At 44.5% G+C, this 22,375-nt stretch overlaps 1 protein-coding gene across 4 annotated transcripts in view; it reads left to right on the top strand.

Annotated features, from left to right (window-relative positions):
* Positions 1–22,375, top strand: part of Pld1 (phospholipase D1) — a 217,470-nt gene that overhangs the window by 122,944 nt on the left and 72,151 nt on the right. For all 4 annotated transcript variants that reach the window (XM_050142099.1, XM_050142100.1, XM_050142101.1 and 1 more), the window contains 3 exons: positions 4,036–4,146; positions 9,990–10,190; positions 11,440–11,653. In XM_050142099.1, coding sequence (XP_049998056.1) covers positions 4,036–4,146; positions 9,990–10,190; positions 11,440–11,653 — 526 coding nt within the window. The remainder of the gene's footprint in view (positions 1–4,035; positions 4,147–9,989; positions 10,191–11,439; positions 11,654–22,375) is intronic.

The following is a 22,375-nucleotide window of genomic DNA, read 5'->3' as shown; positions in this document are numbered from 1 at the left end:
GGTTGCCACAGTTCTGCAGTAAGGACACCAGGAACTGAGGAGATAAGTTGCCTCACGCTATGGTCACCAGAACTCCTTGCCACAGTTGTGGGTGCATCAGTCTTAGAAATATGAGACTGGAAATTTTCCAGAGAAGTGAGCTGCCAGCCGTCAAAGGGTTTTGCTTTTCACAGTGAATTTGTCATCAAGTTTAGGTATTTTTTTTCCTTTTTTCACAAGACACAGTCTGCTGGAGGTATAGTCAGCCATCAAAGAAGAAGATGTCCACACTAGAGAAGAGAGACAGAGAAACACCCCTCTACCCAGAATACCAGTGGGACCCTAAGTAGGAGGCTGGAATGGCTTGCCAGGGAAGGGAGCGTATCTTTAACCTCCAGGACCAGATTTTAAGCAAAACTGTTTAAAAATACATAGATATTTACGTTGCGGTCGCCTACTGTTCCTTATCTTTAACTAGTGAGAATGTGATTACTGCTTTGAAGTGTATTTGTGTGTGCACACGTGTGTGGAAGTCAGAGGACAGCTTGAGGGAGTTGTGGGTTCAAATTCAGCTATCTGGCTTAGAGGCAAAGGCCTTTATCTACTGAGCTGTATGACAGGTCTGCTTTCTGCCCTCATGTTTTGGACACGAGATCTCATATAGCCCAGGCTAACATCTAACTCTGAGCCTCTTGCCCCATCTTCTCAAGGGCTGGAATTACAGGTGAACACCAGCGCATAGGGATTTTGTCTGTCTTCATTTGTTTCCCATTTTCCTACAGTCTTGCACCCCAAGAGAAGTTCTTGGCAAAGAATGAATTGTTTCTCTGGGGTGTGTTTGTATAACGTAATGACAGGCAACAGATAAACTTGGCTGTGCTTTGGAAATATTTGGGCCATGCTGCTTTGAATAATCAGAGAAGAAACTGACTACGAAATTGGGTCTTGATCATCGTCTTCATGTGTCTTTTGTGTATCCAAAGCCTCTCTGGCTCCATGCACCACCACACCTGGTTTATGTAGTGTGGGGACTGAACCCAGGGCTTCCTGAGTGCCAGGCAAGCACGCTACCAATGGAGCTACACAAATTTCCTTAGTGTTTTAAATGCTCATTGTGGCAGACTTTGACTTGTTTGGTTAGGTTTATTCTGAGGTAATGCTTTTCTTTTAAGCTTTTATGAGTGGAATTGTTTTACTGGTTCATTATCACAATCCCTGTTTGCATATAGAAAGGCTACTTCAAAATACGACTTTTTAAATTACAAACTTAGCTTCTGTCTTCTGTAGATTTGGCTTTTGGTTTACCAAAATAGCTTCCATGGTTTTATAAACCTGTACTGTTACAACAAAGCAGATGGTTTTATCACAAAGGAACACTTCTTTTGCCATTTATGGCATTTATGGCTATGCTGTGATATGGTATGAACGTTGGCATTTATGGAGTTTATGGCTGTGAGGTAATATGTTGCATAAAAGGGAAAAAATTACTGATTTTTTTGGGGAATCTGCAACATATTAACTGTTTATTGCAGGTATAAGCATAAGTATATAGAAAAGCCTCATTAAAAATCGCATTTGTATAATTAGTTCCTTGTTAGTCATCGGTATTTAAGATAAAGGGGGCAGAATTTATACCCTATTTCCTTTCCATTTACCTTTTTCAAGTGAGAAAGGACATGGTATGAAATAAAATACCAGGTACAACATTTGGAAGGTGTTAGTGCAATCCATTAGAGTTAACATCTTTATCTCGAAAATGCACCAATTATTCAGGTATGTGAGAAACTTCAGGATTTAGATAAAGTACCTAATTTGCAAACCCTGCGCCTCATGAATTTAATGTTTTAAGTTCAAGAGGCAGAATTTCTGAGCTAGTGTGGGTTACTTTATTGTAACCGTTACATAAAGAGGTGGCACAGTGGTTAAGAAGGTTTGCTGCAAAGCTATGAGGACCTGGGTTCAGATCCATGTCCACAGGGAACGTGCTGGGCAGGGCTTAGTGTGCACCTGTCACCCCAGCGCTGTGGAGGCAGAGACACGAGGGCCACTGGGGTTTGCTGACTTGCCAGCCGAGCTGAAAAGTGAGCTCTGGTTTCAGGGAGACAAGAGCCTCAAAGGAATGAGGAAGAGAGTGAAAGCAGAATTTCATCCATTTGAAATATGGACTATAAGGAATAATACCGGGTATATGCATACCCTACTTAGGTTGCAGTTTTGGGTTGTAAACTTTGAATTATACTTCCCCGCCGAAAGACTTCTATTTAGCATTGACCATAGTTCAGTGATAAATTTTAAAATATTTAAATAGAAAAAAATAGCTGAATGATAGAAGTGAAAAAATTATTTAATATTCCTTTCTAGCCCTTAACTAGTGTTTTATTACAGAGGACTGACTGGTCATCAAAAATCAACCTGTTCCCTTCTTGCTTACATTTTTATGTTCTTATTTTTTATTCAAGTTATATATATTCAAATTATATGTCTGATAATCATTTTAAAAATATTTATTTTTAGTTTTTAATTATGTGTTTGTTGTGTAAGCATGCGTCCATGCTCATGGTGCCTGCGAAGGCCAGAGAAGACATGGGATCCCCTGGAGCTACAGCTCTGAGCAGCCTGATGTGGGTGCTGGGAACCAAACGCTCACCCTTGGCAGGACCACTACATGCTTGTAACTGCTGAGCCCTCTATCCAGCTCACCACTCTTTAAAAGATACACGTATCAATGTGTGTGTGCGCGCGTGTTCCTGTAGTATGTGTGTAGAGGAGCTCCTTCTAGCACATGGGTTCTAGGGGTCAAACTCAGGTCACCAGGCTTGGCAGTAGTCAGCTTTATCTACTGATCCAATTCTCAGCCCTGTACTTTCATCTTTTATATCTGATTATAATAGTAATTGAATAGTTATAGTGAGCAATAAATAAGTTCCAAAGTCCAGGTGTTCATAAGTGAAATGGAATTACATAATTACATTCATGTGCAAGCAAGTGTATGAAGGGCATGTATCATACAGACCTACTTTCGACCTTTTCCTTTTTTTTTCAGAACAAAGGTTTATCTTCTAATACATATAACTAACACCTGATTGCAAATCTAGTGTCCTTCTAAGATTGTAGACTCATTTCAGGCATAACTAACTCGTGAAGTGATGTGGTCTTATAGGAAACCCACACACTATATAGAGTTGACAGAATAGCACCGGGAAACTGTAGATTCATGGCTCCCCATTGTCTGTTGCCTAAAGGCATAAACTCAATGTCATTTGAAGTTGCGGTGTTGTGAAAACACAAGGTTCTTGTTGGTCAGATGGTGAAGTCAGTGGTTCACCAGGCACATTCTGATTCAGTTCGACAGTGAAAGGGTCCCCAACAACCCTATCTTTGTTCTGACCCACAGTCTAGGGGCAGATGCGTGTTCATTTGTTACACAGCTACTGCCACAGTGAAGTCCTATTGCTAGCACCATAGACGCTAAGAATCTAATTGTGTGTAAGATCTAGCACACTCTTCTTTAAGGATTTAGGAGTGTTTTCTTCATTTAAACTATTTTTTTAAGGCAAAAAAAGCTCTACACAATCAATCACTACCCTGAGACATGAGGGGTGTATTTGGCACTAGCTCAGGTCGCAGTTCTCCTGAGCGGTAGTGCTTGGGATGTCTAGAAAGGCATTGAGGCTACTGGACACTTTCAGGAGCAGAGGTGCTGGCCACTGCATCCTGGATCTGTGAGTATCCAAACCAACACTCGTGTGATGAACTTGTACAAAGGGAAGGAGGATGGTCTTCTTCTCAGTGAGATAATACGTAGCCTAGGCTAGCCTTGAACTCTGTTCCTCCTGACTCCCCGTCCCCAGTGCTGGAGTAACCAGTATTTGCCACCACACCTAAGTTTTATATTTTCTATTTGTGCCTTGACATCATGCATGCCATGCCTTGCACTGCCTGTTGGTTCACTGCTTCTATCCCAGTTCATGGACTAAAGGAGATCTAAGCCAGGGAAAGAAGGAAGGGAAGCAGGGCACAGCCCTCCAGGTGCTCATTCTTGTTTTCTTGTGACAGCAACAAGGCGTTCGGATTTTCATCATGCTATACAAGGAGGTGGAGCTAGCCCTCGGAATCAACAGTGAATACAGCAAGCGGACTTTGATGCGGCTGCACCCCAACATAAAGGTATCCTGGTCCCAGCGCTTACTGCCCCACAGCAGCCTTTCCCGTAAAGATGACCTGCGTGTTCATTTTGAGTGAACAGCGTCAAATCCTCAGAAATGCACACAGTATTATATTTCTTGTTTTGCTTTTCAAAATGAGATTACAAAGGGAGGGGTATGTCATCCATACCTTGTTTCTATTGCTCCTCCCTCCCCATTTCCTTCACCCAGCCTCCTGCTCCCCCTTCTCCTTCTTTCCCATGGTACCCTTATTTTGCTTTCATGTCACACATATTTTCATACCCTCTTCTCCCCATCCCAATTTCCTTCAGACTTTTCTTCCCTTCCCATAATTCCTTTCCAGTTTCTTGACCCTACTCACATCGCATAGATATGCATATATATAAATGTTTAGATCTAGGCTCTACATGTGAGAGGAAACAGTTGGTATTTGTCTAGGTCTGGGTCACTTTAATAGTTTCCTTTTCCATCGTCTTTCTGCAAATATCATTATTTCATTTGTTACTACTAAATAGAATTCAATTGTGTATACATACCACACAGTATTTATTGATCTGTTGATGGGGTCCTAGATCGGCTCCATTTGCTTACCATTGTGAATAGAACAGAAGACACATGGATGTGCAGGAGTCTGTGTGGTGTAATGCAGTCCTTTATATACCCAAGAGCAGCTAAGCCCTATGGCAGTTTTAATTTTAGTTTCTTTTCTTTCTTTCTTCTTCCTTTCCTTCTCCTCCTCTCTTCCTTCCTTCCTTCCTTCCTTCCTTCCTTCCTTCCTTCCTTCCTTCCTTCCTTCCTTCCTTTCTTTCTTTCTTTTTTTAAATACGATCTGAATTTGTAATCTGGTTGGCCAGAAACTCTATATGGCTCAGTCTGGCCTCTGACTCACAGAGATCCTCCTGCCTGCCTGCCTCTCAGGTTCTGAATTAAAGGCATGTGCCACCTCTCCAGGTTTCTAGAGAGACCTGCACTCTGATTTCCATGGTGGCTGTACCAGTTTACCCCCACCAGCCATAACTAAAGCTTCTCTTTCCCCTCCCCACATTTCTCTCCAGTGTTTACTGTTGTTTTCCTGAGGGTAGCTATTCTGCCCACCAAGATGAAATCTTAAAATGGTTTTGATTTGCATTTCTTTGATGACTAAGGGTGCTGAATGCTTTAAAAACATTTTTTTCTGAGACTCCTCTGTTCAGCTGAAATATTTCCTTATATTCTCTGTTGATGGGGTGAGTAGATCTTACATTTTTCAACTTGAGATGAAAGTTGAGCCCAGAACATGCTTCCTGCTCTATTTTACTCATGAGTTCTGTCTACTCTCCATACTGCATTAGGAAAACACTAGAACCACTTGGACATAATGTGACCCAGTCAGTTCTCTGATTGCTAACAGCAATAAAGAGATTTCCTTTAGGATTTGAAAGTCTGTATTGTTTGTGATCAACAGTATCTAGTGTGAAATGTTTGAAAAAGCTCCTAGAAATCTCATTAGACCTAAAATCTCATAATAAATATCATTCAGCCATCAAGACACATGACTTATGCTCTAAGAGGCTTAAAATATGTAATAATTATGTATCTTACTTGATTAAAAATCAGCCCACAGGATAAGTCACCTTGCAGCTGCTCAATATTCATTCACCGGGTGTTGATTTTGTGACATCAGTAACTGAAAAGAATACAACAAATGGTTTCTCAGAAAATTGGGAATCGATCTACCTCAAGACCCAACAATCCCACTCCTGGGCATACATCCCAAGGATGCTCCATCCTGCCACAAGGACACTTGTTCAACTATAGCAATTTTATACATAGTAGCCAGAAACTGGAAACAACCTAGATGTCCTTCAACCAAAGAATAAAGAAAATGTGGTATAATGGAGTATTATTCAGCTGTTAAAAAGAATGACATCATGAAATTTGCAGGCAAAGGGATAGAACTAGAAAAAAAATCATCCCAAGTGAGGTAACTCAGAAAGACAAGCATGGTATGTACTCACTCATAAGTGAATATTAGCTGTAAAGGAAAGGATAATCACGCTACAACCCACAGACTCAGAGAGGCTATGTAACAAGGAGGGCTCAGGGCACATCTCCCTGGGAAGGGAAGATAGAATTGATTTTGAGGGTGGACTGGGGATTGGTAGGGATGGGAACAGGAAGGATCAGGTGTGGAAGACATGGAGGGAGAGAGTACTGGGAGAGGCAGTTGGGATTGGTGGGTCATTTTGGGGGCAAGTGCAGGTCACTTTCTTGTCAGACTGTCTTTGGATCACCACCCCTCAAATAAAGACAGACTTCTTATTAATTGTGAAAAATTGGCCTTGTCTCAGGTTTTTCCTCGACTGGCTCTTATAACTAAAATTAACTCATATTTTTTAATCGATGTTCTGCAACATGGCTCGTTACCTCATCTCCTTTCTGTACATCCCGCTTCCCTGCCTCTCCCTGGCAAATTCTACTTTTCTTCTTCCCAGACATCTCTTTCTCTCTCTACCTAGAAGTCCCGCCTCTTCTCTCCTGCCTAGTTATTGGCTGTTCAGGCTTTTTGTTACACCAATCAGATGAGAGAGGGAGGGAGAGAGAGAGAGAGAGAGAGAGAGAGAGAGAGAGAGAGAGAGAGAGAGAGAGAGAACAGTGAAAATAAATATTTTGCGACAGTGAGGCAGAAACCTAGTCCAGTGGAAAGTCTCTGGGATCCATGAGGGTGACCTTACTCAAAAAGTGGAGGGGGGGGGGAGAAAAAAATACACAACAAAGAACAGCATAAAAAAGGCAAGCCACAAAAGAGGAGAAAGTATTTACAAACCATAGACTGAGAAGGGTTGTGTTTCCAGTCTGTATGGAGTCCTTCTTCAACAGAACCGCTAGAAGACATTTTCAAATGAGCCAAGGCTCTGAACAGATGTTTTAGAAGATTCCAATGGCCAAACCTCACCAGAAGATATTGAATCAGGAAAACACAAATCGAAACTCCAGCAAGATGCTACTTACCATCCACTCAGTGAGCTATAACCAGTGGTCAGGTGCTATATGGTGTTGCTGAGAATATGGAGATTATGCAGGTTGACGGAGTGGATAATAGGACAGCCACTTTGGAAAACTGTCTGCTAGTTCCTCAAAAGTTCAGGATGCAGTTATGGTGTGATCTAACAGGTCACTGCTAGGTCTGCACTCCAGAGAAGTGAGAACATAAGACTTACATAGAAATGTGCCTGGTCACAGCGCTCATAACAGCTAAAGGCATGCACAGCTTGAATGCTGATCAGCCGACAAATGGATAAACACTCTTTCTTGTTCAGTCGCAGACGTGAGTGAGCTACAAAGGTGATCCAACAGGAATGAGCTCCTAAAGCAGCCCACTAAAGGTGCAGGGGCTCACACCTGTGCTCTCAGTGCTTGGGAGGATGAAGCAGAAAGAGAATCGCCATCAACATAAGACGAGTCTAGGCCATGTACTACATCCTAGGTCAGCCAGAACCTCATAGTGAGACCGTCCCAGAGAGACAGAGACAGAGAGGCAGAGAGAGACAGATGGGGGCGGAGGGAGGGAGAGAGAGGAGAGAGAATATGTAATACATGTCATGTGGAAGTAGGGGGCTATTTGAAGTTAGGAAGATGGTCAGCAAGGGAAAGAGAATTAATAAGAACAAAGCAGTACAGAACCTATCATTCTGTATGCTAACAAAATTTAAGCCAGGTAGTTATGGTGCTTGCCTTTAATTTCAGCATTGGGAGGCAGAAGCAAGTGGATCTCTGGGTTCAAAGCCAGCCTGATCTACAGAGTGAGTTCCAGAACAGTCAGAGCTACAAAGAGAAACCCTGTCTCCTAAAAACCCTAAATAGATAAATAACATTTAAAAAAATTTTTAAAAGAATAATTCAGGCTGGCATTGTGGCTTGCCCCTTTAATCCCACCACTCAGGAGGCATAGGCAGGAGAATCTCAGTGTGTCTGAGGCCAGCCTGGTCTATGTGCTGAGCTCTAGGCTAGCCAGGCCTGCATAATGAGCCCCTGTTAGAGGAGGAGAAGACATAAAATTTGTACTTAGAGTCAAGTGATAATAAAAGAATGTATCAAAGCTCCCAGGAATTAGCAAAAGCAGTACAAAAAGAAGATGTTTATACTCCTAAGTCCTTCATTAGAAAAGAGAAGGTCTCAAAGTGTCAGCTTAATTTACTACTTAAGGATCCAGACAAAAGAACAAAGCAAACCGAAAGGTGGCAGGGGAGGGACATCAGGATCAGACAGGTCACAGGCAGAATGGGGAAAAAAAATCAGTGACCAAAGTTAGTGTTTAGGAGGATTGACCAGTTCAAGAAAGCTTTAGTCAGAAGCAGAAAGAGAAAAAGGAAAGCCTCTGCTTTCTGAAGACAAGAAGTGAAGATGGAGCCACTGTGAAAGTCCACAGTGGGAGCAGGTGACCCCCCCCCCCCAAAACCTGTCCAGGCTAGCCCAGGAAAAGGTATGAAATCTGGATGGGCATAACTAGTCAGGGGACCATGATCAACAGCTGAAAACTCTCAGGGAACAGCATGTGATTCTATTGCTGCATACTGATGAGCTCCGCCCAGCCTGCCTGCTTCCTTTCTTCCTTTCTTCCTTCCTTCCTTCCTTCCTTCCTTTCTTCCTTTCTTTCTATTTTTTTTTTTTTTGAGACAGGGTTTCTCTGTAGTTTTGGAGCCTGTCCTGACACTAGCTCTGTAGACCAGGCTGGCCTCGAACTCAGAGATCTGCCTGCCTCTGCCTCCCGAGTGCTGGGATTAAAGGCATTCACCACCACGGCTTGACTGAATTCCACCCAGCACTTAAAGCCTTAACAGCAGTCCTCAAGGTTGGCTAGCTCTTGTGGGAGCCTAGGCAGTTTGGATGCTCACCTGGATGGAGGAGGGTGGTCCTTGGACTTCCCATAGGGCAGAGAACCCTGATTGCTCTTTGGGCTGACAAGTGAGGGGGACTTGATTGGGGGAGGGGGAGGGAAAGGGGAGGCGGCGGTGGGGAAGAGACAGAAATCTTTAATAAATTAAAAAAAAAATAAAATCTGCACAGCAAAAAAAAAAAAAAAAGATTGGCTAGCTCATGGCCTTGGGAAAACTGCACATCGGAATTGGAAATGTGGCAAATCTCATGTTTTATGTATTCTACCACAATAAGTAAAAGCATTAGCAAACATTTTTGGTGTCTTCTTAGTTACAAACGTAAACATAAGAGAGGTCAAACAGGGTCATGTGTAGGGGCTCATCCTGAAAGCCGTTCATCACTGTTCCATTTCCCTTCGCATGAGGCGCTGTCCCAGTGTCTGTGTGCTTGTATCATCAGAATGCTAATTTATTACACATCTTTCCACAATGCATGGTGGTTAAGGATCTTACTTATTTACTTATTAATTTATTTATACCAAGGGTAACTATTGGGGGTGGGTAGAAAGAGAACCTATAGTTCTAATGATTGTCATTCAAGTCAAATGATTGCTTCCTCAAACCACCTCATCAGGCTGAGGACTTAAACCATAAGAGGTCACGTATAGGGGCCTACACTTGGAATCCCAGGATTTAGGAAAGTGAGACAAGAGACTCTCAAGAATAGTGAGGATAGTCCTTTAAAAAAAATAAGAAAGAAAGAAAGAAAGAAAGAAAGAAAGAAAGAAAGAAAGAAAGCCAGATGGAAGTCTGTCTCTGTTAGTACCGAGAATAAAATGTGAAGTTTGAGGTACTTTTCTTCAGCATGTGTAGAACATATTTTGTACCTGAATTCTTTTAGAAATGGTTTCGGGGGAGCAGACCTATTTTATTGAGATTTGAAGGACGTTTATAATTCACATTCTCTGTGGATTTCTCCTGTCTGCAGGTGATGAGGCACCCAGACCACGTGTCCTCCAGTGTCTATCTGTGGGCTCATCATGAGAAGCTCGTCATTATTGACCAATCACTGGCTTTTGTGGGTGGGATTGACCTAGCCTATGGACGGTGGGATGACAATGAGCACAGACTCACCGACGTGGGCAGTGTGAAGCGGGTCACCTCAGGACTGTCCATGGGCTCTCTCACAGTGAGTACCTGTCACCTTTGAGGGGCGGCATAACATCGACAGGCTTGTCGAAACCCATATAAATACCATGATTGACCCAGTGATTCAGAGGTGGCAACTGGGAGATATGGTGGACATACCTACTTTCTTGTAACAGTCTATACCACCTGCCTAACCCAGAACCTGGCCTCTCTCAGCTTCTCCTATAGGAAGAGAGAGTGAGTTCTGTATAGCTTATGTCATCTCAGTTGGTTCTCTAGTTCAATACGAGTAAGAAGCCCATCCCAGGCAGCTGCTGGAGCTGGGTTTTGTTCATATGTGAGAGTGTGCATGGCTATGGTGGGCATTTGTTTTTAGCTGGTCACAGAACTCAGTAGATCAGTCTGGGGTCACTAGAGAGATCTGGAGCAGGAAGCTAACCAATAACTCCTCAAAGTACCTGCTAATCAAGAGCTGCTAAAAATCCTTGCTTTGTTTCAGCTCCACACGACCCAAATGCAATATGGATAAGGATTCAAAGAGTTCAGGGGCCCCTCTTATTTCCTGAAGGCTATGCTGCTGGCTTTTTTGAGGGTTGAGAAAGGAGCAATACCCTGCCTGGATACATATCATTACTGTAATCAAATATCTGATGGGAAGCAGGAGGTGGGACTGTTTCGGCCTCGGCTTGAGGAGTGCAGTCCACCGTGCTGCTAAAGTTGTAGGGGCAGGAGCGGGGGTCCTGCTCATCCCGTTCCATCTACAGTTAGAAAGCATGGGGATGGCAAGCCGTGAAAGCTCAAGGCCCACCCCCATTGATTCACCTTCCTCAGAGCCTCCTGAAGTCGTCCAAAACACTGCCACCAACTGGTGACTAAGTGTTCAAACAGCCTGCGGGGACTTCACATTCAAACCATGGCAGTAGGGAACACAGAAAATGCCTGAGGAGGGAGTCAGCTCATCAGAGTTATGTAGCTTAACACTGAATTTAAACAGTTTAATTAGTGTGAGGTAAGGGGGTCAGTGAAATGAAATTTCAGGAATTTTAGATGGGCGTGGTGGCATGCACTTAGTCCCAGAATGTGGGAGGCAGGGGTAGGTGAATCTCTAAACTTGAGGTCAGCCTGATTTACTTTCTGTGGCTGACCTGAGACTCTATGGAGAGAGTCTGTTCTGGGACCATCGCCACTTGTAAACCATCTCTCAGCTCTGCTTGAGTGAGAGCCCACTGCAGGATACTATATGCATGGCCTTTTTTTTTTTTTTTTTTTTTTTTAAATAACTTTCTCAGGCAGCAACAATAGAATCAATGGAATCTTTAAACCTCAAGAGTAACCAGGAAGCTCATAAAAACGAGCCCATCCTGAAGAGTGCGGATGAAACAGACGGCAAGCTGAAAGGAATAGGGAAGTCCCGGAAGTTCTCCAAATTTAGTCTCTACCGACAGCTGCACCGTCGCCACCTGCACAACTCGGACAGCGTCAGCAGCATCGACAGCGCCTCCAGTGAGTCTCATCTCTATTAGAACTTGTCTTGACTGTGCTGTGACTCTTGACCTGTTTTTTTTTTTTTTTTTTTTTTTTTTTTTTTTTTTTTTTTTTTTTTTTTTTTTTTATCAATCTGTGGTGGCATTCCATTAATAGTGCCTCTAGTTGTCCGGGCCATCCTGTGTGGCGCCATGGCCCCTTTGGCACTCTTTGTGTTTTTGAGACAGCGTCTCATGTAGCCCAGGCTGGTCACAGACTCACTATGCAGTAGAGGCTGGTTTTGGGCTCCTGTCCGCGCCATGCAGGCGTCACAGGCATGCACCACCATGTCTTTTTACAAGGCTCTGGGATTAAACCAAGGGCTCTGTGCACTACCAGCTGAGCTCCATGTTGGCCTCCCTTGCGTCATTTACAAAGCATATTTGTTTTCAACACAAAGTCATCAAAGCAGCCACTATTGATCTTTTAATGGTCACATAGGACTAAAGTTTTGTAAAATATGACAAGCTGCCAAGTGAAAAGGAAGGCGTCAGGTGTATTTCATAAACCTTTTGTAGACGAAAGTTCTCTTTTCATTCAGAAATATATTGTTTGTATTAGTAGAAATCAGATATTCTGTATCTTAAGAATTTACTATTCCTTGCAAGTCTTGTTTAGAGTGTTGTGATTTTCGATCACACTAGAACTAATGACTGATTCTATAGACTTCCTTGTTTTAAAAATAATTAAGCTTGCTTTTGAGTTTAGAAAATTTGATAATATATCAAATATAAATATGTACAAATACATACACATATATGTAAACATGTTCCTTTGTAAAACAAAAAAGAAATCTCAACTTTCTCCAGGTTATTCTAGCCACTATAGAAGTCACCAGAATTTAATCCATGGGTTAAAGCCCCACTTGAAACTCTTTCGCCTTTCCTGTGGGTCTGAGCGGGGGCTCACTGGGCACGGCACTGGTAAGTGACCTGCTAGTGTCAGAACCCCATGGTTGTTGGCTTTTGTTGCTTCTTCTGCTACATGAGCACAGTGAGTGTGTGTCTGCACCGGCTTTCTGCTCAGTCTTCGTGTTCCATATGTCAGGTAGAACCTGCTCCACGCAAGTGCAAGCTCTGCACTTCTGAGCACTTACATTCTAGTGGTAGCGCGTGTGTGCACACACAGCCAGCTCTGCACAAGGCAGAAGGACTTCCTCTTGCTGACCTAGAGTAGGGAGTCAGAGTTCTGAATAAGGAGCTTGTCCAGTGGGTCTGACAGTAACTTGGGGTGCAGGTGAGGACAGTAACTTGGGGGGGGGTAGGAAGGGACAGGAAGGTTTTGCAGGTGGTGGAAAGGAGCCCAGCATAGGCCCTGACACGGAAAGAGCAATGCCTTAACTGTTAAGGACAAGCCTTGTTCAGCCAAGGCACAGTGACTGGTGTTAAGAGGACACATTCAAGGCATGGAGTCCCGGACAAAGTGGGGAAGACACAACTTCATTAGCTGAAAAAAAAAATCATCATGTTTTAAATGGGATTGATTAGGAAATATTATCTGATACTTTTTATGAGAAGAATTAGATACGTTAAGCGTGAATTAGTCAGGGGCTAAAGTATGGGGCTGGGAATGATGGTTTTGGCAACTGATCTGACCTAAGGATGAAGAGTCACTATAATAAGTCAGCCACTGAGGGTTCAGATGGCTCCTCACTGCCTCATGCTTGTGATGCCTGCGGGAACGTCACAGATGCGGAAACTTGCCCGGCATGGCACAGTGTTACTGCCCAGTGTAGTCCCAGCTCAGCACAGCCTCCCGCTCAGTATCTGCACGTATAACTCAGCAGAAGTGCAGGGATTCTGTCCATTTCAACCTTGGCTTGATCCCGAGGCTGAGATTCTGCTCAGCTATGTTAGGACATTGGAGCCCGACTGACAGGCCGGGATGAAGCTCCAGGGGACCTGACTAGTAAGACTGGAACTTGAAGAGCGGTTATTATTCCTTTTAAAAATGGCGGCGGGGCGGGTGTGTGGACAAACACAGGATAGACGCAAAAGGAAGAGACGGACACGCGGCTCCCACGTGGGTGCGCTTTAATGGGGAGAGGGGAACACAGTAAGGGGTGGGACGTGCAAGACACACAAGGGTAAGGGGAAAAGGGCCAAGAGAGGGGGCAAGAGAGCGAAGCCTCGTGGACCTTCGCTTTTAACGGGGGGCGCAAGGTTATCTGGGAGGAATGGCCTTCACCTGGGCGCGTGGGCGCCAAGGTGTTCGTACTCCAGGAGGAGTCTGGGAGCTGTAGTTTCCAAGGGAATAACATTCCAACCTTTTTGGTTTATTAAAAAAAATTAAAATTGGGGGAGGGGTCTTAAAGGGTAGGGAATGGGGGCGTGGCCCGGTCTCTCATGACTGCTTCCTGCTGACTTTGGGCGTCGAGGGGTTCAGTGAATGTCCGGTTGGTCCGCTGGCGTTCTGGGCTGGCTGATTGAAGAAGTCACCTCCGTCCGGTTTTTTCTTCTGAGTAGCTGGGTCATTGCTGGGATGCTGGAAGGCAAAAATCGCATTAGTGGAGAAAGAAATTAGGGAGAAGAGATCTGGAAGGTTTGAGGGGAAACTTGGGGGTGGGGGAGGAGTCCTAGGAATGAAAGAAAGAAGAAGAGAAAAGAAAAAATTAAATGATACTTATTCCGTTACTGAACCGCTTGTGAATCTGCTTAGGTGAACTGACCTGTTAAGTGACTTTGTTAAAAATCTGCTTACCGCTGGAGCCCTTGGCTTCGTATTTGATGATCTGTAATGGCAGCTGAATGGTTATTTAGAATTTTGGAGAAGGAAAGATGTATTAACGCAGGAGAATTAGGTGGCAGATGGGGTAGGAGGGGCTAAGCCTGGTGTCTTTTGGAACTTAAGGGAACAGGGTCCCGTCTGGGTTACCGTGTATGAAGGATTATTTTGAGCTGTGGAAATAAAGGGCTTGAGGTGTGTCAGGTGGATCCAGTGGGGAACCCCTTTTAGCTTGGCAGCTGTGGGAGTTAGAAGAATTACTCTGAAGGGTCCCTGCCATTTAGGAGCAAGAGGTGAGGGGCGTTGACCTGGGGGTGAGAGCAATACCTCATCTCCTATTTTAATTGGTGGAGGACATGGGTCAGTGCAGGGCTGAGGTAGAGCGTGATCCGCAAAGTCCCATAGAAGTGAACGTAAGTGTGAAAGAAGTGGGGTGAGCAGGTGATCTGGGAGGGGGGAGGTTCCCGGTGAGAGGCCGGGTGTTAAGACCGGCCGCCCATACATAAGTTCAAAAGGTGAAATGAAGAGGGGACCCTTAGGGAGGGCCCGAAGCCTGAGGAGAGCAAGGGGCAGAAGTCTTACCCAATCGAGGTGGAGTTCCTGTGACATCTTCATAAGGGCTCCCTTTAGAGAGCGGTTAGTTCGTTCTACCTTACCTGAAGACTGTGGATGGTAGGGGATATGAAAGTTCCAGGGAATTCCGAGTGCCTTGGACAGGGTTTGACAGATCTGTGACGTAAACTCTGGACCGTTATCTGACTGGAGAGAGGCTGGGAATCCAAACCTAGGGATAATCTCTCGGAGAAGAACGTCAGAGACTGTCTGGGCTCTCTTGTTAGAGGTGGGGAAAGCTTCAACCCATCCAGACATTGTATCCACCAGAACCAGGAGATATTTAATTTTCCTGACTGTGGGCATATGAGTAAAATCCAGCTGCCAGTCGGTTCCCGGGAGAGAACCTCTGGCTTGGTGGGTAGGAAAAGGGAAGCTGCGATATTTGGTCCTGGGATCTGACTTTTGGCAGATCTGACAGGAAGCAGTGGTGGCTTTTAAAAACCTGATATCGTCAGGTGTGGGTTTGACATGTGTTTTTACAAAATGAAGTAGGGCTTTTTCATTGGGATGAAAAAGCTGGTGTAGGTAGGACAGGATCTGTCGGGTGTTGGGAGATGCCTGTGGGACTGTGGGCTGTACTGTAAATACTCCCTGAGGTAGCCGAGGCAGGCCTGTATTCTGGAGTGCTGCCATCTTAGCTGCTCTGTCCGCTCGGTTGTTTCCCTTGGAGACAATGGAACTGTCAGATTGATGAGACCGGCAGTGAATAATTCCTATAGCTTTAGGGAGATAAGAAGCTTTTAGTAAGTTCATAATATGCTCTGAGTTGGTAATGGATCCTCCCTTCGCCGTGAGAAGTCCGCGCTCCTTCCAGATGGCTGCATGAGACAACAGAATATGAAAGGCATATTTGGAATCTGTGTAAACATTTAAAGACTGTCCCGCGGCTAACTGAAAAGCTCGGGTGAGAGCTATCAGTTCGGCTTGTTGATTTGTTGTAAGGGCAGGTAGTGCCCTGGCCTCGATTATCTCTGTATCTGACACTATGGCATAACCTGCTTTGCGCGTCCCGTCACATAGAAAGGAGCTGCCGTCTGTGTACCAGGTGTGAGTAGCCTGGGACAGACTGCCCTCCTGTATATGTGAGGGGTGGGGTAGTAGGTCCTCTAGGACCTCAATGCAGGAGTGAGATGGGGAATCATTAGCATTAGGTTGAGGTAGAAGATTTGAAATATTGAGAGGTTGGCAAGATTGGAAATTGATGCTCGTATCTTCCATCAGCGCCACCTGAAGGGAAAGAACTCGAGAAGGGGGTAAGGTTTGTAGACCTTTGTAGGTTAAGAGGTTAGACAGGTTATGGTGAGAGAAAACTGTAGTAGGTGCTCCAAAGGTTAGCTTTTTTGACTCACGAATAAGAAGTTCAGCAGCTGCCAAAGCACGTATGCAGGGTGCCCAGCCCCGGGTGGTAAGGTCCATCTTCTTTGATAGGTAAGCTACAGGTGCAAAGGAGGGTCCCAGTTGGTGTCCTAGGACTCCCAGGGCATAGCCCTCTTTCTCTGCTACGTAAAGAGAAAAGGGGCGGGTTAAATCCGGAAGATGGAGGGCTGGGGCTTGGATCAGGGCCTGCTGGAGTCTCCGGAAAGGTTTTGTGATGGGGTGAAGAAGGGGCTCATGTAGAGAGCCGAGAGCTGCTTCATATAACGGGCGAGCAAGGAGGGAGAAGGAGGGTATCCAGGAACGCAGGAAACCAGCCACTCCCAGGAATGATAAAACCTCTTCTTTGGTGGAAGGAACTGCAAGAGATTGAATTAGTCTTTTTCTGTCCAGAGTAATAGCCTTTTGTGTTGGGGTTATGGTCAATCCCAAATATGTTACCTGAGTCGTGGACAATTGAACTTTGCCTGGTGAGACTCTGTAGCCCTTTTTGGATAAAAAATTTAATAAGGCGGCAGTGTCAGTCCTGCTGGTCTCCAAAGATGGGCTACACAGCAGGATGTCATCGACATAGAGTATAAGCTTTGATTTAGGGAGAGGCAGAGAAAGCAGATCAGAGGCCAGAGCCTGGCCAAAGAGGTGTGGGCTGTCCCGGAATCCCTGAGGGAGAACGGTCCAGGTGAGCTGTGTAGAAAAATTAGTATCAGGATCTGTCCAGGTGAAAGCAAAGATGTTTTGAAATTGAGGGCTGAGGGGAATAGAGAAAAAGGCATCCTTGAGGTCCAAGACGGAGAAGTGGGAGGTCCCTGAAGGAATGGTGGATAACTGAGTGAAAGGATTGGGCACAACCGGGTGTAGAGGTATCACAGCAGAGTTAATGAGCTGGAGGTCCTGAACCAAACGATAAGTCACCAATATTATTCCTTTTAAAAACGGCGGCGGGGCGGGTGTGTGGACAAACACAGGATAGACGCAAAAGGAAGAGACGGACACGCGGCTCCCACGTGGGTGCGCTTTAATGGGGAGAGGGTAACACTGTAAGGGGTGGGACGTGCAAGACACACAAGGGTAAGGGGAAAAGGGCCAAGAGAGGGGGCAAGAGAGCGAAGCCTCGTGGACCTTCGCTTTTAACGGGGGGCGCAAGGTTATCTGGGAGGAATGGCCTTCACCTGGGCGCGTGGGCGCCAAGGTGTTCGTACTCCAGGAGGAGTCTGGGAGCTGTAGTTTCCAAGGGAATAACAGCGGTTCCAACGTCCTTTAGGAATCCAGCTTTTCAACTGTATTTAATCATATGTGTTTATTCCATATGTGTATATGTGTATGCTAGGCCATGGAGGTCTGAGAACAACTTGTAGGAGTTGGTCTTCTCTTTCCTAAGGGATTGAACTCAGGCCTCCGGATTTGAGGGCAAACACCTTTATCTCCTGAGCTATCACATGGACCCAGACACAGCAATTTTTAAAATACATTAACTGTATATAATGTACCAAAGCAGTGTAACTGTTAATCTTGTAAATTCAAACAATATTGATACACAATGAAAAATGAAAAACATTATATGGGAGATGTCTTAGTTATTTAACATAAAGCTAGTTCTTGATTGGCATATGAGTTTAGGGACAGCTTTCATTTGTGTCTGTTACTGTGCGCGTCTCAATGTTCTGAAGTCTGGAAGCTTTTGGATAACCGAGGGGACCAAGACAGGGTGCCTGCAGGTATAGATATTAAGAAGAATTTTTAATTACACAGGCCTGGAAAGAGGTGTTCTGGTGTGTGTGTGTGTGTGTGTGTGTGTGTTTGCTGCTTTAGAGGTGAGGTTCAAAGTGAGGTGGGAGATTGAGTGTGATTCACTGCTCAAGTGTGAAAGGCTCTGCACATTAACCACTAGTGCGTGCACAACGCGAGCAAGTGGAACTGAAAGGCGTCTGGCATATTAGGCCAACCCCTGGTGGAAGGTGTGAGACCCACAGTGGTGACCCAGGATGGGATGCTGCTGGGAAGTGTCCTTGCTTGCATTCAGCCTTTTCCACTGGTGACTTGTTTATTTTAAGAGAAAAGGAGGAAGTAAACAACTCATATTTTAGCCTCTGGGGATGATAAGGAAGCAGGCAGTTGGGTCATCCTTAATGAGACCGAGCAGCCATTAAAGCAGAAGCTCACATAGTTCTTTAAAGATTTATTTTTAGCTTTAATTATGTGTGTGTTTCTGATGGATGCTAGAAGTGAAACCTGGGTCGCCTGTGCTCCTAATCATTGAACCATTTTTCCGGTCCCCTTGTACATATATGCTCTAAGCTCCTATGACATACTAACCACTGTCTTAACTACTGTGAATTAAGTTAATGTAGTGAGGATGGGGGTTACACGCACAGACTGTTGCACACAGTATATCAGACAGTGATAATTACTCTAGTGGAGACCAACGGTGTGAAAGCAGAGGGATGAATTACTTACTATTCTATATAACCTGAATAAAGCATGGTGCTCTTACAAGTCGAGTTTCCACTGGTGCTCAAAAAGAAGAGGAGGAGAATAAGAAACTATCTGGGGAGGTGTCCTAAGCAGAAACAATAACAAGTTCAAAGAACCCAAGACAGGGGGACAATTGGGACATTCTAGAAATATGGCCGTGGAGATGGGAATGTTAGAAAAGCAAGAAGGTAGGGGACTGGATGGACTCTAAGGAGCTCTGTGGGCTACTGTAAGAATTTCATCTCTGGGATGGATGCTCTAGTGGTACTAGTGGTAACTAGTGCATGGTACTTACGATATCAAGAATATTGGGGAAGTCAATGATAGGGCTAAACAATGCACAGATAGTCGCATGGAAGGGGCTCCCAGGACACCTTGCCTTGCAGAGGCCAAAATGCATGGTACAGGTGTAGGGGTCTCTACAGGTGTCCAAGCAGGAAAGCAAACTGCACATAGAGATTAGTATGAAAACATGGTGCAAACTGACTTTGTCAACCTGGATCAGACTCCGGGGAGTCTAAAAAGAGACAGTTTTTGTTGGAGGAGAGAGCCGCTTGTTGGTTCCTGGCTGCCTGGCTAGCTTAGACTCCAAATAATCACACAGAAACTGTATTAATTAAATCACTGCTTGGCCCATTAGCTTTAGCTTCTTATTGACTAATTCTTATGTTAGTTTAACCCATTTCTATTAATATATCGCCATGTGGCTGTGGCTTACTGGCTAAAGTTTTGGCCTGTCTGACTCTGGCGGTAGCTCCATGGCTTCTCTCTGACTCTGCCCTTCTTTTTCCCAGCATTCAGCCTAGCTTTCCCTGCCTACCTAACTTCTGCCTTTCTATAGGTTTAAAGCAGTTTTTTTTTTATTCATTAATGGTAATCACAGCACACAGAGGGGATTCCCACATCAGGTATTTAAACCCAGTATAAATTGAAAAAATATTTCCTGGTGTAATACAATTTCTGGTGCACCAAGAAGCATAAATACATTGAAACTCAACTCAAGTCACATGTCATTTCTTCCCAGAAGATGAGTTTAAGAGATAGGCTATCCTATCTGTAGTAGCTTAAGGGCCTAAGGGTCTAACCTGATGTCAGTCACACAGATAATGTAGAAGTTGTTTGGGCTATTAGCCATGTCTGCTCCTGGCTGTGGGAGTTTTGGGAGCCTCTGGCTATAAGGGTCCTGATTAGAAGAGCTTGATGTGGCCTGGCCCACAGATAATGTAGGTCACCTGGCTGTTTGTCACTCCCAATTCTCAGCTTTCTTGGTGGAAGAGCAGGTTTTTCATCTTTCCCATTGGAAAGCCAGTCCTGTGTGCTTAACATTCTTGGTTTCTCTGAAGATCTGTGGGCACAAGGATCTTGGTTTTGTGTTCCCAACGCAGGAAAGATCATGGCAGGGTTCAAAGAGGAAGACTACACTAAATATGATCCCTCTTAATGAGGTTGGTAACCGTGGTAGATTCAAAAAGCACTCAGCCACCCTTAAGGATTTTTTTTTTTGTCTTTTCAGAATTATGTTCTAAGGAGGCTTCGGCGGGGGGGGGGGGGGGGGGGCTTTTGTTTTGCCTGACACTATTTTATTTTATTTTTACACTCTGTGACCTTTATTTATGGCTAGAAACCAATTATGAGTGAGTACATCCCATGTTCATCTTTTTGGGTCTGGGTTACCTCGCTCAGGATAGTGTTTTCTATTTCTATCCATTTGCATGCAAAATTCGAGAAGTCATTGTTTTTTACTGCAGCATAGTACTCTAATGTGTATATATTCCACACTTTCTTCATCCCTGACACTATTTTAAATGCAGAGTTTGATCGCTCTCACATTTGGAGAGCATCTGCTGAGCTCTCCTTTGTAATGCTGAGCAGATTAAGTAAGCGGGGGTTTCCGCTTTATCAGTGATCCGTTGATACTAACGGTAATAAGGTAAGGCTTCTCCAGACTTCTCTGAATTGCAATGCATAAGCTTCTTCATCTTCCCTCAAGCTTAGGTCAGGCAGATATGGTGGCACATAGCTGCAGTCTCAGCCTTTGGGGGACAGAGGCAGAGGACTGTGACAAACTCGAGGCCAGTCTGGTTTAGCTTATGTAGTGACTTTAATGCCAGCTAGGGCTAGATAGGTCTTGTCTGAAAACAAAGCAAGATACAACAAAGCAAAAAACTAAAGAAAACCAGCTTATTGTCTGCTAGCTGATTGTGAAATACTTTGAAATGTTTTACCAGATAGCACAATGGTCAGTACTCTTGCTGCAGGTGAAACCTGAATGAACCCAACCAAGACAAAGTCACAAATCCTCACAGACACTTGGAAATCTAGAAAGTTTGAAGAATGAACATTTTCAAAACCACATTACTCATTCAGAACCTGGATTGTGACCACCCTTGGATATGAATATAGATTCAAAAGATAGGATGTTGGCGGTGTAGCTCAGTGGTAGAGTGCCTGCCAGCCTAGCGTGTGTCCTAATGCTACAGAAAAAACCTTGGAAGGTAGAGACTAAGAGAGGAGAGAGCGTTGTTTCAGGATAACGTTTTTTAGGGCACAGATTCGGAAATGAACACCAGAAGCAATTGTTTTCAGTTCTCAAACTAATGCAGTTGGACAAACCCACAGAGGTCTACAAGAAGCGCTGAATCAGATAAGCTTCAGAAACTAGAAAATACCAGGGTTTAGAAAAGTGATAGCATATCTATACCCTGTATTATGTGGCACTTCCACCAGGCTCCGGCAATACAGGGATGTAAGCAAAAACCACATATGTGCAGCATGGATGGGGACAGTGCAGTCAGGGATGTAAACAAACTCTACAGATATGCAGCATGAGTAGGGAAATGCAGTTAGGGATGTAAGCAGACTCCCCGTGTGCACCGCACGAGTGGGTCAATGCAGTCAGGGATGTAAGCAGACTCCATGTATGTGCACAGCATGAGTGGGTCAATGCAGTCAGGGATGTAAGTAGACTTCATGTATGTGCACAGCATGAGTGGGTCAATGCAGTCAGGGATGTAAGCAGACTCCATGTATGTGCACGACACGAGTGGGTCAAGGCAGTCAGGGATGTAAGCAGACTTCATGTCCGTGCACAGCACGAGTGGGTCAATGCAGTCAGGAAAACTTGCATGTCAGTTCAGGTTAGCTTATGATAACAAGTGAACCATGGATACACCATTGGGTTTTCAGGGTTAGGGAACTTGGGGTTGTAATTAAGAATTAATTTATATAGACTGGCCCAGTGGAATCTATCTGGGTCAATTTTGGAGGCTCCAGTGAGTCTAAGTCAAAAAATGCTGGGGAACACTATGGTGGAGGTCGGCTAAAGGGAAAGATTCATGAATGATATACTTGATGTGAAGGGATCTAACAAGGTTGTGACAATGTGTTCAAGACTAAAAAAGATGGAAATTTCCAGAATTATTAAGACGTCCTTATGGTTTCAGAAGTGATGATGTGAGGAGGATGTGAGGAGAAGAGCTGGGCAGAGTGGTGGAGATGCCCAGGTGCCTGAGAGTT

Source organism: Alexandromys fortis, unplaced genomic scaffold (assembly GCF_014885135.2).
Source record: "Alexandromys fortis isolate MF-2015 unplaced genomic scaffold, M_Fortis_MF-2015_v1.1 scaffold_41, whole genome shotgun sequence".
In the NCBI taxonomy this organism is placed as follows: domain Eukaryota; kingdom Metazoa; phylum Chordata; class Mammalia; order Rodentia; family Cricetidae; genus Alexandromys; species Alexandromys fortis.
Note: the sequence above shows the minus strand (reverse complement) of the source record. Positions and strands in the feature narration are given on the sequence as shown.